This window comes from Gorilla gorilla, chromosome 4 (assembly GCF_029281585.2).
Source record: "Gorilla gorilla gorilla isolate KB3781 chromosome 4, NHGRI_mGorGor1-v2.1_pri, whole genome shotgun sequence".
Lineage (NCBI taxonomy): Eukaryota > Metazoa > Chordata > Mammalia > Primates > Hominidae > Gorilla > Gorilla gorilla.
The window spans coordinates 155,157,507-155,171,925 of record NC_073228.2 but is presented as its reverse complement, the minus strand read 5'-3'; the positions used below and the strand labels follow the sequence as shown (position 1 = coordinate 155,171,925).

The following is a 14,419-nucleotide window of genomic DNA, read 5'->3' as shown; positions in this document are numbered from 1 at the left end:
TTTTAGATAATTATCAGTACACCGAGTAATAACATGTAATGAGTTTTTGAATTCTACCATCTAGTAATTTTGATTCAGAGAAACTAAAAGCAGCCCAAACAGTTATGCTAGTATCCATTATTCTAACCATTAGCAGGAATGGACTAATTTAAGGGTGGCTGCTGCTTCACACAGATTACAAATAACCATTTACTACTTTTTCATGGTTAGAATCCTGACATTCAAGAAAGCACTACAGGGAAAAAAAAATATTAATCTCTTTCTTCTTCAAAGAACTTTTTTTTACTAGATAAAAGAAAAAGTCAACATTGATACATTGATACATATGTTACTTCAGCTAAAAGGCATGGGAAAACATGACATATACCCATTAAATTTCTACGAAATACGATGTAAAAAGAAAATCTATAGATACGTTCTAAGTCTGTACAAAGAAGCTAGATTTTATATTCTCTGAGATGTGAAGGGACCTGCTATATAATATACAGAAATCATTTAATGCCTTTTCATAAGAATATAACTCAAGCTGCATATTCCTCGAGGGCATCTAAAATGCCAATCCGTGGTACAGGCGCTTCTTTCTCCCACTCTTCTTCATTTATGCAGCAGTTTTCATGGATTTCTGTCCAGGTGTCACAGACAAAAGCCAAGAGGCTAGCCAAGCCTTCACCCCCATTCTGCTGGAAGTAGTTCTGGAGGCTGGTCCTCTTCTTCTGACCCTCCTGTGCCACTTCAGTGCCAAGGCTGCTGTGAGATTCCAGGGCTGCAGCTTCCTTGGTCTTGAACTCTTTCTCCCTCTGCAGGCAGTGCTGTTCAGTTTCAGCCTCAGCTGCTTCCTTGGCCTGCTTCAGCCTCTATGTTTTTGTTCACACTTGGACACCTTCTCAGTGGCTGCTTCTTGGCCTGCAGCAGCTGCTGGATCCCCTGAGACTGGCTGAAGTGGCTGTTGATTTTCACTTTTCTAGGCCAGCCCACAGCATTTATTCGACACTGATTTTCTTTTTTTGAAGTGATTAGTTCTCAATTTGACCTTGAAGGCAGGAACTATCCAGTATCTTAGATATTCCAGACAGATCAAGGAATTTGCCCCACAGTATAAAGATAACAATCCCTTAAGCCTGCACTACACTTCTTCATGCATTGTCAATTAGCATGTATGAGTAAATAACTTGGAGTAATAGCAAAGATAACTTTTCTGAATGCTTTACATGAAAAATCTCATTGAAGACTTTTATGTCCTATGCAGAACGAATCACAATACCTAAAAGGATAGTAGCCTTCATCTCCATTTTGCAGCTGAGGAAACAAGCTGAGGAAGGGGTGGGACTTGGGCAAGGCCATACAAGAATGAACCAGACTCCTGCCTTCCAGACCTGTTCTGTTCTACCACACTCCTCCAAAGGAGGCCTGCTCAAGGCTCCTGGGATTTATTGGTGACCAGGAACACTTTTCATCAAATATAATAAAAAACGTAAAAGCCCAGGTCTGTAAAACGTCCTGCTAAAAAAATATAATTTCAAAATTTTTAGCTTTTCGTGTTTCTTTGTTAGGTGTTTTCTGACACGTGTATAAAACCTGGAGAAGACACTTCTTTAAAGACACCTCGTGGATTTTCTTCCAACTGAAGATCTCTTTGTACTATAAATGATTTCATGTTCTAATTGTTCGCAAGTAAACGGTTCTTATACTCATGTTATTTATTAAAATTCTAGGCATTTTAAAAAATAATTTATTTATTTATATTATTTTTATTATTATATTTTATTATATATAAAATATATGAAATATTTATATATAAATATATAAAATATATGAACTATTTATATATAAATATATAAAATATATGAACTATTTATATATCAATATATAAAATATATTTTATAAATAAATAAATATTTATAAATAAATAATTTATTTATATTTTTATTATATATAAAATATATTTTATTTATTTAAATATATAAAATATTTTATTTATTTAAATATATAAAATATTTTATTTATTTAAATATATAAAATAAATAAATTTGTATTATTTATTTATATTATTTATATTATTTTTTATTTATTAAAATGCTAGGCATTTTAGAAGACTTCTAAAAAATTTGTACATTGATACAAATTTTGATAGTACAAACATTGACAGTTTGTACATTGATATATTCCAAACAGCTTGAATGGTTCCCAGCACTGTTATTTAGTGTTATTTATTAAGTAAGAGCTTAAGTTTTGTTGGATATGTAAGGATCCAAAATGCACCTCGGTACCATAAAGATTATTTTAAGCTAAAAATGTCTGAACAAAAAGAAGCTGCAGAAAGAAACTTTGTCTAATCTTCTTTTGCTGATGTAAGCGGGACCTCCTGACAAATATAGCTGCCATAAATCCCTTCTCTGGGAAGTTTAGAGCCAGAAAAGAGACTTAGCATTATCATGGGAATTACTAACTGTTTAACAAATTTTATCTGAAACTGTCACATCTTCCATTTGTTCTTTCATAAAAGCCCTTTCTCCTCCCTCCTTTTCCCATTAAGGGGGTATCTTTGGCTGTTCTGGAAGCCAATTCATCTCAAGGCTCTGGAGCTTATATATACACTTTGTCTTTTCTTTTGTTAATCTTACCTATTGTCAGTTAAATTCACAGGCACCCAACCACTGACCCTAAGTTGGTAGGGGAAAAGTTTTTGAATGAATACATTTCCTCCCAACAATATGAATGAACAATATGAATGAGTACAATTAGACAGAGACTCACCAAATTTTGTTATTGTTGTTTTGAGATGGGGTCTCACTATGTTACCCAGGGTGTCCTTGAACTCCCGGATCCTCCTGCCTCAGCCTCCCGAATAGCTGGGGCTATAGAAATGTGCCACTATGCCTGGCTGAATTTTTAATATGTAACTTCTAGGGAATATGATTAGGGATACTGGAGGACTTTTAACTTTTCTTTCTGTAATTGAATTTCTGAGAAACAACTAGTTTATTTTTTAAGAAGAGGTTTTTTTTTTTTTTTTTTAATGAGATAGGACCTCACTTTGTCACCCAGGCTGGAGTGCAGTGGCGTGATCTTGGCTCACTGCAACCTCCACCTCCCAGGTTCAAGTGATTCTCCTGCCTCAGCCTCCTGAGTAGCTGAGGTTATAGGCGCCCACTACCACACCTGGCTAATTTTTGTATTTTTAGTAGAGATGGGATTTCACTATGTTGGACAGGCTGGTCTTGAACTCCCAACTTTCAGTGATCCACCCATCTAGGCCTCCCAAAGTGCTGGGATTACAAGTGTGAGCCACTGTGCCTGGCCAAGAAGAGGACTTTAAGAACAAACTTTCAAAGCTTCGCTAAGCCTGGAATGCTCCATCTCTCCACTATCCTCTCCCTGCAGGCCTCCTGGCCATCCTCATCCCCCGCCTGGACCTGGTCATCTCCCTGGTGGGCTCCGTGAGTGGCACCGCCCTGGCCCTCATCATCCCACCGCTCCTGGAGGTCACCACCTTCTACTCAGAGGGCATGAGCCCCCTCACCATCTTCAAGGACGCCCTGATCAGCATCCTGGGCTTCGTGGGCTTTGTGGTGGGGACCTACCAGGCCCTGAACGAGCTGCTCAAGTCAGAAGACTCTCATCCCTTTTCCAACTCCACCACTTTTGTTCGGTGAGCCTGGCACTGCTCCTTGCCTACCAGCACCCGACTTCTAATGATATGGATCTCTCTTTTTTTTTTTTTTTTTTTTTTTTGAGACGGAGTTTCTGTCTTGTTGCCCAGACTGGAGTGCAATGATGCGATCTCAGCTCACCACAACTTCGGCCTCCTGGGTTCAAGCGATTCTCCTGCCTCAGCCTCCCCAGTAGTTGGGATTACAGGTATGGGCCAGCACGCCTGGCTAATTTTGTATTTTTAGTAGAGACGGGGTTTCTCCATGTTGGTCAGGCTGGTCTTGAACTCCTGACCTCAGGTGATCCACCCACCTCGGTCTCCCAAAATGCTGGGATCACAGGCGTGAGCCACCTCGCCTGGCCGGATCTCTTTTATATGCATTATCTATGTCACTGCTTTGCCTTTTCTCTGGGCCAAGTCATGGTGAAACAAGAAAGCTACAAGCTCTAAATGGTAATTTTTTAAAATTTTGTTTTGTTTATTACTTCTTCTTTTCATACCTCTGGCATTCCACTACATTGTGAGCTTTCCCTTGGAAGGCTCTGGACTCTATCCAAGCTTATGATAATTCACACAATGAATTTCATACCTAGCGTGGAGCTATGCAAGAAGCAGCCACCAGAGGGCCCCAAGTGGCAGCAACTGGCCAAAGGACGTGCAGCCAGCTAAGACTGTCCACGCTTTGGCAGACAACCGGTTTTCCCTCTTCTGGGTCTGTTCAAAAAGCAAACATTAAGGGTGGGCACATAATCCACAAGCCAGAAAGTTGTGCACGGCTCCAGTGTTGAGATGGGTAGGGCCAAGATGACCAGTGTGAAAACTCTCAGATAGAAAGGAGCCATGCATATTAAATGAGGGGCAACAAACATTTCAAACCATTAGATAACATTTTCTCCCAACTCAAAGATCCCAACAATGAATAGGAGGCATGGAAGTAGATGTGCCAATGGGGAGGGATGAGGAGTGAACATGAGTATTATTTGAATAGACTTTACCTCTTAATTCTTGCAACATGCATTCTTGATTACCTACTGTGTGCCAAACAAGATTTTGTAGAATATTGCAAAAATGACCATAAATTCCTCTTGATAATGTGACTTTGCACCTGCTCCTATGAACAGATGAAGTCTGTATCTGCATCTCTTAAATTTTTTTGCTTGTTTGTGGGTTTTTTGTGTTTTGTTTTTTTGAGATGAAGTCTCGCTCTGTTGCCCAGGCTGGAGTGCAATGGCACGATCTCGGCTCACTGCAGCCTCCACCTCCCGGGTTCAAGCGATTCTTCTGCCTCAGCCTCCCAAGCAGCTAGGATTACAGGTGCCTGCCACTATGCCCGGCTAATTTTTGTATTTTTCGTAGAGATGGGGTTTTACCATGTTGGCCAGGCTGGTCTCAAACTCCTGACCTCAGGTGATCCGCTTGCCTCGGCCTCCCAAAGTGCTGAGATTACAAGTGTGAGCCACCACGCCCGGCCTCTCCCCATTAAATTTGATCTTGGCCTTGTAACTTGCTTTGGCCAATGGGACATTAGCAAATGTGATGCAGTCAGAGGTTTGGTAATAACCTATGCATCAGGACTTACATCACTTGCTGCTCTATGGAGTTGAGACCACCAAGTAAAGCATCCTGGGCTAGCCTACCGGAGGATCAGAGACCATGTGGAACATAAATGAATCATCCCAGTTGAGCCTTGTCCGCAGATCAACCAGCCTACCAACTTCCAGACACATGAGTAAAGCCATCGTAGACTATATCCAACCCCAGTCAGGCTGACACAGACCATAAGAATTGTACAGATAATCCACAGAACTGTGATAAATAATAAAGATGTTTGTAATTTTAATACATAAAGAGTGGGAAGTTTTATGCAGCAAAAGATAACTGATAAATCATTCTAAAGAGGATACACTGATTAATGAGAAAAGAATCCCTGCTCTCAAGCAGCCAGTCTACTGTCCACTGGGGAAGAGTAACAGGTAATCAACTAAGTAAATACCATCTAATGTCCATCTAAGGGCAAAGGACACTACCTGCTCTAGAGCACCAAAGAAGACTTTCCACAGGTGGTATCATTTGAGCTGGGCTTTGAGTAGAACCTGAATCTTCTACGACTGAGCCTGAACCTCCTTCCATTCTGTCCTGCTGCCTGGACATTACAGCACCTATGCTTGTGTCTGATGTTGGCTGGCAGCCGGAGGCAAGCCAACCTGAGACATCACCTCCATCTTTCTGGTGGTGACTGCTCTCTCCCCTCCCCTCAGAATTACTAAAATTGAGAAAACGCACCTAGATAACTAAATAGATGTTGAAGATCTATAGTCCCAAAAGGTGGGGAGAGGAGAGTTTCTCATCAAACTCTCCGTGGTTTACGGGAATGAGCTATGCCTGTTTCAGCCTCGGTGTTAAGAGAACATTTGAAAAAGCCCTGTCCTGCTTATTTTCATCCTTCGTCTTCCCTGTGACCCCCAATCTCACGTCCCGGTCTGCTCTTTCTGTATGTTACTTTCTATCTGCTGGACTTCCAGAAGATACTTCACGAGCACAAGTCCACTCAGATGGAGGAAAGGCTGGTGGTCCACACCCAGATCCCATAGCCTACAGAGTCCCTGTTGGGCAACAGGACACTCACAGCTCGTGCAGGGGTCCACAGTCCACTTTGCCAGAGGATGGGTTGTCATTTCCACCCTGAGCTCTCTGTTTCATCAGCAAACCCAAAGGACTTCCAATGATCCATCCTGAGTGTTGGCAATGTGATCATCCTCTCTGGAAACATTTCTCTCCCACCCTGCTCCACTATCAATCACCCCACCCATCCTTGAAGTTTAAAGTTATCTTCTCTGTTGTTAAGAAAAGTTTACACTCATTCTCTAAAGATAAGCCCCTACTGTGTAAGAGGATAGGGTTAATTTTATTACTCAGACCAATCTGGCTGAAGTTAAATCTTGGAAAGAAAAACTAAATTTAGCAACACTGATGTAACCAACAAAACTAAGCTAGGGAGACTCGTTAGTAATCATTGGCAACACTAAAGACTACTACATGTTAGCTTTATGTCTGAGTGGTGGTGATATTAAAATTTCTTAAGTGGTTTGGAACTGATTTTTTAATACACACATATGCACACACATGACTTTCTTCCCCCCATTTAACTTACTATTTATTTAACTTCTGGAGCTTGCTAGTGAGTCAAGGAACATAGAAAACCCTTCCTCCTTTCCTTCATTGAGTGCTTACTAAGGATTTTACATGAGATCATCTCATTTAATCCTTACAATGACCTGTGATGTTTACACTGTCATTGTCTCCATTTTCAGATAAGGAAACAGACTCAGAGACATTAAATAACTTGTTAAAGATCAAACACATAGTGAAGGATGGATCCAGGATGCAAACATTTGTGCATCAAAGCTCCTCACTGCATTGTAGGGCCCAAGGGAGGCCACTGAATGGTGGTTATCAAAATGTAAAATAGCGAGGAGGTAGAGCAAGATGGTAGAAAGCTCCACTGATCTGTCCTGTCCCCCAACCCCTGCTGCAGGGACACCAATTTAACAATTATGTACATAAAAAAAAGCACCTTCATAAGAACCAAAAAACGTGGGCACTCACAGTACCTGGTTTTAACTTCGTATGGCTGAAAGAGGCACTAAAGAGGTAAAAGAAAAAACAGTCTTGAATCAACTGTGCCGCACCACCCCTCCCCCACCCCCAGCAGGGGCCCATGGTGCCCAGAGTATCTCTGGGCTCTGGGGAAGGGAGAACCCCGTAATTGTGATGCATTGACTAGGTGCTGCCCTTGTTATAGCAGAAAGGAAAACCAGACCAAACTCAGCTGACACCCGCCCACAGAGGGAGCATTTAAACCAGCCCTAGCCAGAGGGGAATCACTGATCCCAGAGGTCAGAACTCTAGTTCCCACAGGCCTCACCACCATGGGCTAAAGTGCTCTGGGGCTTTAAATAAACTTGAAAGGCAGTCTAGGCCACAAGGACTACAACTCCTAGGAGACTCCTAGTACTTAACTGGACCCAGAGACAGTATACTGGGGGAGCAGGAGACATACTGAGACAGCAGTTGGGGTGACTAAGGGAGTGCTTGGCATCACCCCTTTCCTAACCCCAAGAAGCACAGCTTGTGGCTCCAGAATAGATCCCTTCCTTTTGCTTGAGGTGAGGAGAAGGAATAGTGGGGAGGACTTTATCTTACATCTTAGATACCAACTCAGCCACAGAAGAATAGGGCATGGGTCAGAGTCATGATGCTGCCTTTCCAGACCTTAGCTCCTGGGCATTTCTAGACATACCCTGGGCCAGAAGGGAACCCACTGCCTTGAAGGAAAGGACCCAGTCCTGGCAGCATTCATCACCTGCTCACTGAAGAGCCCTTGGGTCCTGAATAAACACCAGTGATACCCAGATACTACATCAAGGGCCTTGGGTGAGACTCTGAGACCTGCTGACTTTAGTTACCAGCTCAGCCACAGGGGTAAAGCACCAAGTAGGCTCTTGGGGTCCCCAATTCCAGGACTTGGCTCTTGGATGGCATTTCTGGACCTGTCCTGGGCCAGAGGGTAGCTCACTGCCTTGAAGGGTGAGTCCCAGGCCAGGCAGCATGCACCAAAAGCTGACTGAAGAGCCCTCAGGACTTAAGGGAACATTGGCAGTAGTCTAGCATTACTCCCTGTGGGCCTGAGGTGGCAGTGGCCATAGGGTGAGGCTGCCCTACCTTTGGAAAGGGGAGGGAAGAGTGAAAAGGACTGTGTCCTGTGGTTCGAGTGCCAGCTCAGCCACAGTACAATACAGCACCAGGTAGACTTCTTAGGTTTTTTATTCTAGTCCCTGGCTGTCAAGACAGATGGCACCTCGGGACCTGCATATAGCCTGCGGGAACTCTCCACATTAAAGGGAAAAATACAGCCCTGAATGGCTTGCCACCTACTGATTATAGAGCCCCAGAGCCTTGAGCAAACACAGGCAGTAGCCAGGGAGTGGTTACAGGAGGCCTCTAGCAAGACCCAGTGCTATGCTGGCTTCAGGTCTGACCCAGTGCAGTCATAAGTGATGGTGGTCACAAGGGTGCTTGTACCACTCCACCCCCAGCTTCATGTGGCTCAGAACAGACAAAGAGAGAGACTCTGTTTGGGAGAAAATAAGGGAAGAGAACAAGAGTCTCTATCTGGTAATCTAGAGAATTCTCCCAGATCTTGTCCAAGATCAAGGTGGTACGTCTGTCAGTCTGCAACAACCACAGTGTTGCTGGGCTTGGGTTGTGCCCTGAAGCAGATACAACTTAGATCACAACACCCAAGCCCTTTCAAATATCTGGAAAGCCTTCCCAAGAATGATGGATACAAACAAGTCCGGACAAAGAAGACTGCAAATGCCCAGAAACTGAAGAGCATTTACTAGCATCAACACCATCCGTGAAAACACGACCTCACCAAATGAACTAAATAAGGCACCAGGGACCAATCCTGGAGATACAGAGATATGTGAACTTTCAGTCAGAGGATTGAAAATAGTTGTTTTGAGGAAATTCATAGAAATTCAAGATAACATAGAGAAGGAATTCATCAGATAAATTTAACACAGATATTGAAATCATGAAAAAGAATCAATGAGAAATTCTGGAGCTGAAAAATTCAATTACCATACTGAAGAATGATTCTATTATTAAAAGACTGTGATGCAATCAACCAGAAGAATTAGTTAGTTTAAAGATAGGCTGTTTGAAAATAGTCAGAGGAGACCAAAAAAAAACGGATAAAAAATAATGAAGCACACCTACAGGATCTAGAAAATAGCCTCAAAAAGGTAAATCTAAGTTATTGGCCTTAAAAGAGGAAGTAGAGAAAGAGATAGAGGTAGAAATGTCATTCAAAAGGATAATAGAGAACTTCCTAAACCTAGAGAAAGTTATCAATATCCAAGTACAAGAAGTTTATAGAACACCACGCAGATTTAACCTAAACAAGACTACCTTAAGGCATTTAATAATCAAACTCTCAAAGATCAAGTATAAAGGATCCTAAAAGCAGCAAGAGAGAAAAACAGACAAAAACACCATGGAGCTCCAATATGTCTGGCAGCAAGACTTTTCAGTGGAAACCTTATAGGCAAGGAGAGAGTGGCATGACATATTTAAAGTGCTGAAGGAAAACACTTTTACCCTACAATAGTATATCCGGTGAAAATATACTCCAAACATGAACGAGAAATAAAGACTTTCCCAGACAAACAAAAATTGAAGGATTTTATCAACACCAGACCTGTCCTACTGTGTCCGGAATTGGTGGGTTCTTGGTCTCACTGACTTCAAGAATGAAGCCGCGGACCCTCGCTGTGAGTGTTGCAGTTCTTGAAGGCGGCGTGTCTGGAGTTTGTTCCTTCTGATGTTCAGACGTGTTCGGAGTTTCTTTCTTCTGGTGGGTTCGTGGTCCTGCTGGCTCAGGAGTGAAGCTGCAGACCTTCCCGGTGAGTGTTACAGCTCTTAAGGCGGTGCGTCTGGAGTTGTTCCTTCCTCCCGGTGGGCCCGTGGTCTCGCTGGCTCAGAAGTGAAGCTGCAGACCTTCGCTGTGAGTGTTAACAGCTCTTAAGGCAGCGCGTCTGGAGTTGTTCGTTCCTCCCGGTGGGCTCGTGCGCTCGCTGGCTTCAGGAATGAAGCTGCAGACCTTCGCAGAAAGTGTTACAGTTCATAAAGGCAGTGTGGACCCAAAGAGTGAGCAGTAGCAGATTTAATACAAAGAGCAAAAGAACAAAACTTCCACAGCGCAAAAGCGCACCGGAGCCAATTGCTGCTGCTGGTCGGGCAGCCTGCTTTTATTCTCTTATCTGGCCCCACCCACATCCTGCTGATTGGTAGAGCGGAGTGGTCTGTTTTAAAGACAGGGTGCTGATTGGTGCATTTACAATCCCTGAGCTAGACACAAAGGTTCTCCACCTCCCCACCAGATTAGCTAGATACAGAGTGTCCACACAAAGGCTCTCCAAGGCCTCACCAGAGTAACTAGATACAGAGTGTTGATTGGTGTATTCACAAACCCTGAGCTAGACACAGGGTGCTGATTGGTGTGTTTACAAACCTTGAGCTAGATACAGAGTGCCGATTGGTGTGTTTACAATCCCTGAGCTAGATATAAAGGTTCTCCAAGGCCCCACCAGAGTAGCTAGACACAGAGTGTCGATTGGTGTATTCACAAACCCTGAGCTAGACACAGGGTGCTGATTGGTGTGTTTACACCCCTTGAGCTAGATATGGAGTGCCGATCGCTGTATTTACAGTCCCTGAGCTAGACATAAAAGTTCTCCACGTCCCCACCAGACTCAGGAGCCCAGCTGGCTTCACCCAGTGGATCCCGCACCAGGGCTGCGGGTGGAGCTGCCTGCCAGTCCTGCGCCGTGGGCCCGCACTCCTCAGCCCTTGGGTGGTCGATGGGACTGGGCGCCGTGGGGCAGGGGGTGGCGCTCATCGGGGAGGCTCTGGCCGCACAGGAGCCCATGAAGCGGGTGGGAGGCTCAGGCATGGCAGGCTGCAGGTCCCGAACCCTGCACCGCGGGAAGGCAGCTAAGGCCCGGTGAGAAATGGAGCGCAGCGCCGGTGGGCTGGCACTGCTGGGGGACCCAGTACACCCTGCGCAGCCGCTGGCCCGGGTGCTAAGCCCCTCATTGCCTGGGGCCGGCAGGGCCGGCCGGCTGCTCCGAGTGCGGGGCCGCCAAGCCCAAGCCCACGCCCACCCGGAACTCCAGCTGGCCTGCAAGCGCGCCGCGCAGCCCCGGTTCCCGCTCGCGCCTCTTCCTCCACACCTCCCTGCAAGCTGAGGGAGCCGGCTCTGGCCTTGGCCAGCCCAGAAAGGGGCTCCCACAGTGCAGCGGTGGGCTGAAGGGCTCCTCGAGTGCCGCCAAAGTGGGAGCCCAGGCAGAGGAGGTGCCCAGAGCGAGCTAGGGCTGTGAGGACTGCCAGCACGTTGTCACCTCTCACTGCCAGAAATCCTAAAGAGAGTACCTCAATCAGACATTAATTGAGAAAAGGACATTAATGAGCAATAAGTAATCACCTGAAGGTACAAAACTCACTGGTAATAGTAAATACACAGAAAAACACAAACTATTGTAACTCTGTAACTGTGTGTGACCTACTTTTATCCTAAATAGAAAGACTAAACAATGAACCAATCAAAAATAATAACAACTTTTCAAGACTTAGTACAATAAAATATAAACAGAAACAATGAAAAATTAAAAAGCAGGGTGATGAAGTAAAGGCATAGAGTTTTTATTAGTTTTCTTTCTTTGTTTTTGTTCATTTGTTTGTTTATGTAGTGTTCATCTGTTATCAGGTTAAAATAATGGGTTATAAGATAGTATTTGCAAGCCTCATGGTAACCTCAAACCAAAAAACATACAATGGATACACACACACACACACACACACAAAAGCAAGAAACTAAAGCATATCAAAAGATAGAAATCACTTTCATCAAAGGAAGACAAGAAAAAAAAAGAAGAGAAAACCACAACCAGAAAACAAGTAATAAAATGGCAAGAGTAAATCCTTACTTATCAATAATAACATTGAATGTAAATGGACTAAACTCTCCAATCAAAAGACATAAACTGGCTGAATGAATAAAAAACAAGACCCACTGATCAGTTGCCTATAAGAAAATGACTTCACCTATAAAAGCATACATAGGCTGAAAATAAAGGGATGAAAAAATATATTCCATGCCAATGGAAATCAAAAAAAAGCAGGAGTAGCTATACTTATATCAGACAAAATAGATTTTAACACAAAAACTATAAGAAGAGACAAAGGAGGTCACTATATAATGATCAAAAAGTCAATTCAGCAAGAGGATATAACAATTGCAATTATATGTGCAGCAAACACTGGAGCACCCAGCTATAAAGCCAATATTATTACAGCTAAAGAGAGAAATAGATACCAATAGTTAGAGACTTCAACACCCAACTTTCTGCATTGGACAGATCTTCCAGACAGAAAATTAACAAAGAAACATAGGACTTAATCTGTGCTATAGACCAAGTAGATCTAACAGATATTTATGGAATATTTCATCCAGTGGCTTAAGAATACACATCCTTTTCCTCAGCACATGGATCATTTTCAAGGATAGACCATATGTTAGGTCACAAAACAAGTCTTAAAACATTACAAAAAACTGAAATAATACCAAGCAGCCTCTCTGACCACAATGGAATAAAACTTGAAATCAACAACAAGAGGAAGTTTGGAAACTATACAAACACATGGAAATTGAACTGTATGTTCCTTAATGACCAGTGGGTCAGTGAAGAAATTAAGAAGAAAATTTAAAAATCCTTGAGACAAATGATATGGTAACACAACATACCACAATCTATGGGATACAGCAAAAGCAGTACTAAAAGGGAAGTTTATAGCTATAAGTGCCTACATCAAAATAGGGAAAACTTCAAATAAACAATCTAATGATGCATCCAGCTGGGAACGGTGGCTCACGTCTGTAATCCTAGCACTTTGGGAGGCCAAGGTGGGTGGATCACTTGAGGTCAGGAGTTCAAAACCAGCCTGGCCAACATGGTGAAACCCCGTCTCTAGTAAAAATACAAAAAAATTAGCTGGATATGGTGGTGGGTGCCTGTAATCCCAGTTACTCGGGAAGCTGAGGCACAAGATCACTTGAACCCAGGAGGTGGAGGTTGCAGTGAGCCAAGATTGTGCCACTGCACTCCAGCCAAGGCAACAGAGCGAGACTCCATTTCAAAAAACAAACAAACAAAATGCAGCTTAAAGAACTAGAAAAGCAAGAGTAAACCAAACCCAAAATTAGTAGAAGAAAAGAAATAATAAAGATCAGAGCAGAAATAAATGAAATTGAAATGAAAAAACAATATAAAAGATTGATAAAACAAAATGTTGGTTTTTTTGAAAAGTTAAATGAAATTGACAAACCAATAGTCAGACTAAGAAAATAGAGAGAAGATCCAAGTAAATAAAATCAGAAATGAAAAAAGAGACATTACAACTGATACTGCAGAAATACAAAGGATCATTAATGGCTGCTATGAGCACTATATGCCAATAAATTGGAAAATCTACAAGAAATGGACAAATTCCTAGACACATACAGTCTACCAAGATTGAACCAGGAAGAAATCCAAAACCTGAAGAGACCAATAACAAGTAATGAGATCAAAGCAATAATAAAAAGTCTCCAGGTAAAGGAAAGCCTTGGACCCTATGGCTTAACTGCTGAATTCTACTAAACATTTAAAGAAGAACTAATACCAATCCTACTCAAACTATTCCAAAAAACAGAAGAGGAGGGACTACTTCCAAACTCATTGACTATTATAGAAGTTCAGTATTACCCCGATACCAAAACCAAACAAAGATACATTAAAAAAAAAAAAAGAAAAGAAAAGGAAATTACAAGCCAACATCCTTTTGTGTGCTTGCTCTGGGTGATGGTGATTTCCACGGTCTCTGTTTTGTAGTTGTGAGTTTGGCTTTGCCTTGTTTTGAAACAAGCATAACGTTTATTATAGTTGATCACTGTCTTGTTTACTTGTTTACTGTTTGTCTTCCTACTAAGGGAAAGACACACTCCTTGAAAATGGAACCACGGTCCATCCTATTCATTGTTAAATCTGCAGCACCTTATAAAGAATAGGCATGGGTTAGGTAAGTATTAAAACAATGAATAAATGACATGGCAAAACCCCATCTGTTGTTTTTTTTTTTTTAATTTTTTTCTCGAGACGGAGT

General features: G+C 42.6%; 1 protein-coding gene across 2 annotated transcripts in view; it reads left to right on the top strand.

Moving 5' to 3' along the window:
- The window catches only part of LOC101136122 (proton-coupled amino acid transporter 2), a 32,705-nt gene extending 27,205 nt beyond the window's left edge, over positions 1 to 5,500 (top strand). Inside the window, exon 10 of one of the 2 annotated variants that reach the window (XM_031011732.3) lies at positions 3,382 to 5,500. In XM_031011732.3, the coding sequence (XP_030867592.3) occupies positions 3,382 to 3,653 (272 nt within the window). In that variant the 3' untranslated portion in view covers positions 3,654 to 5,500. Of the gene's footprint in view, positions 1 to 1,550; positions 1,697 to 3,381 lie in introns of those variants that run through there. The other variant, XM_004042847.4, reaches the window with a different exon arrangement.
- Positions 5,501 to 14,419: the final 8,919 nt, after the last annotated feature.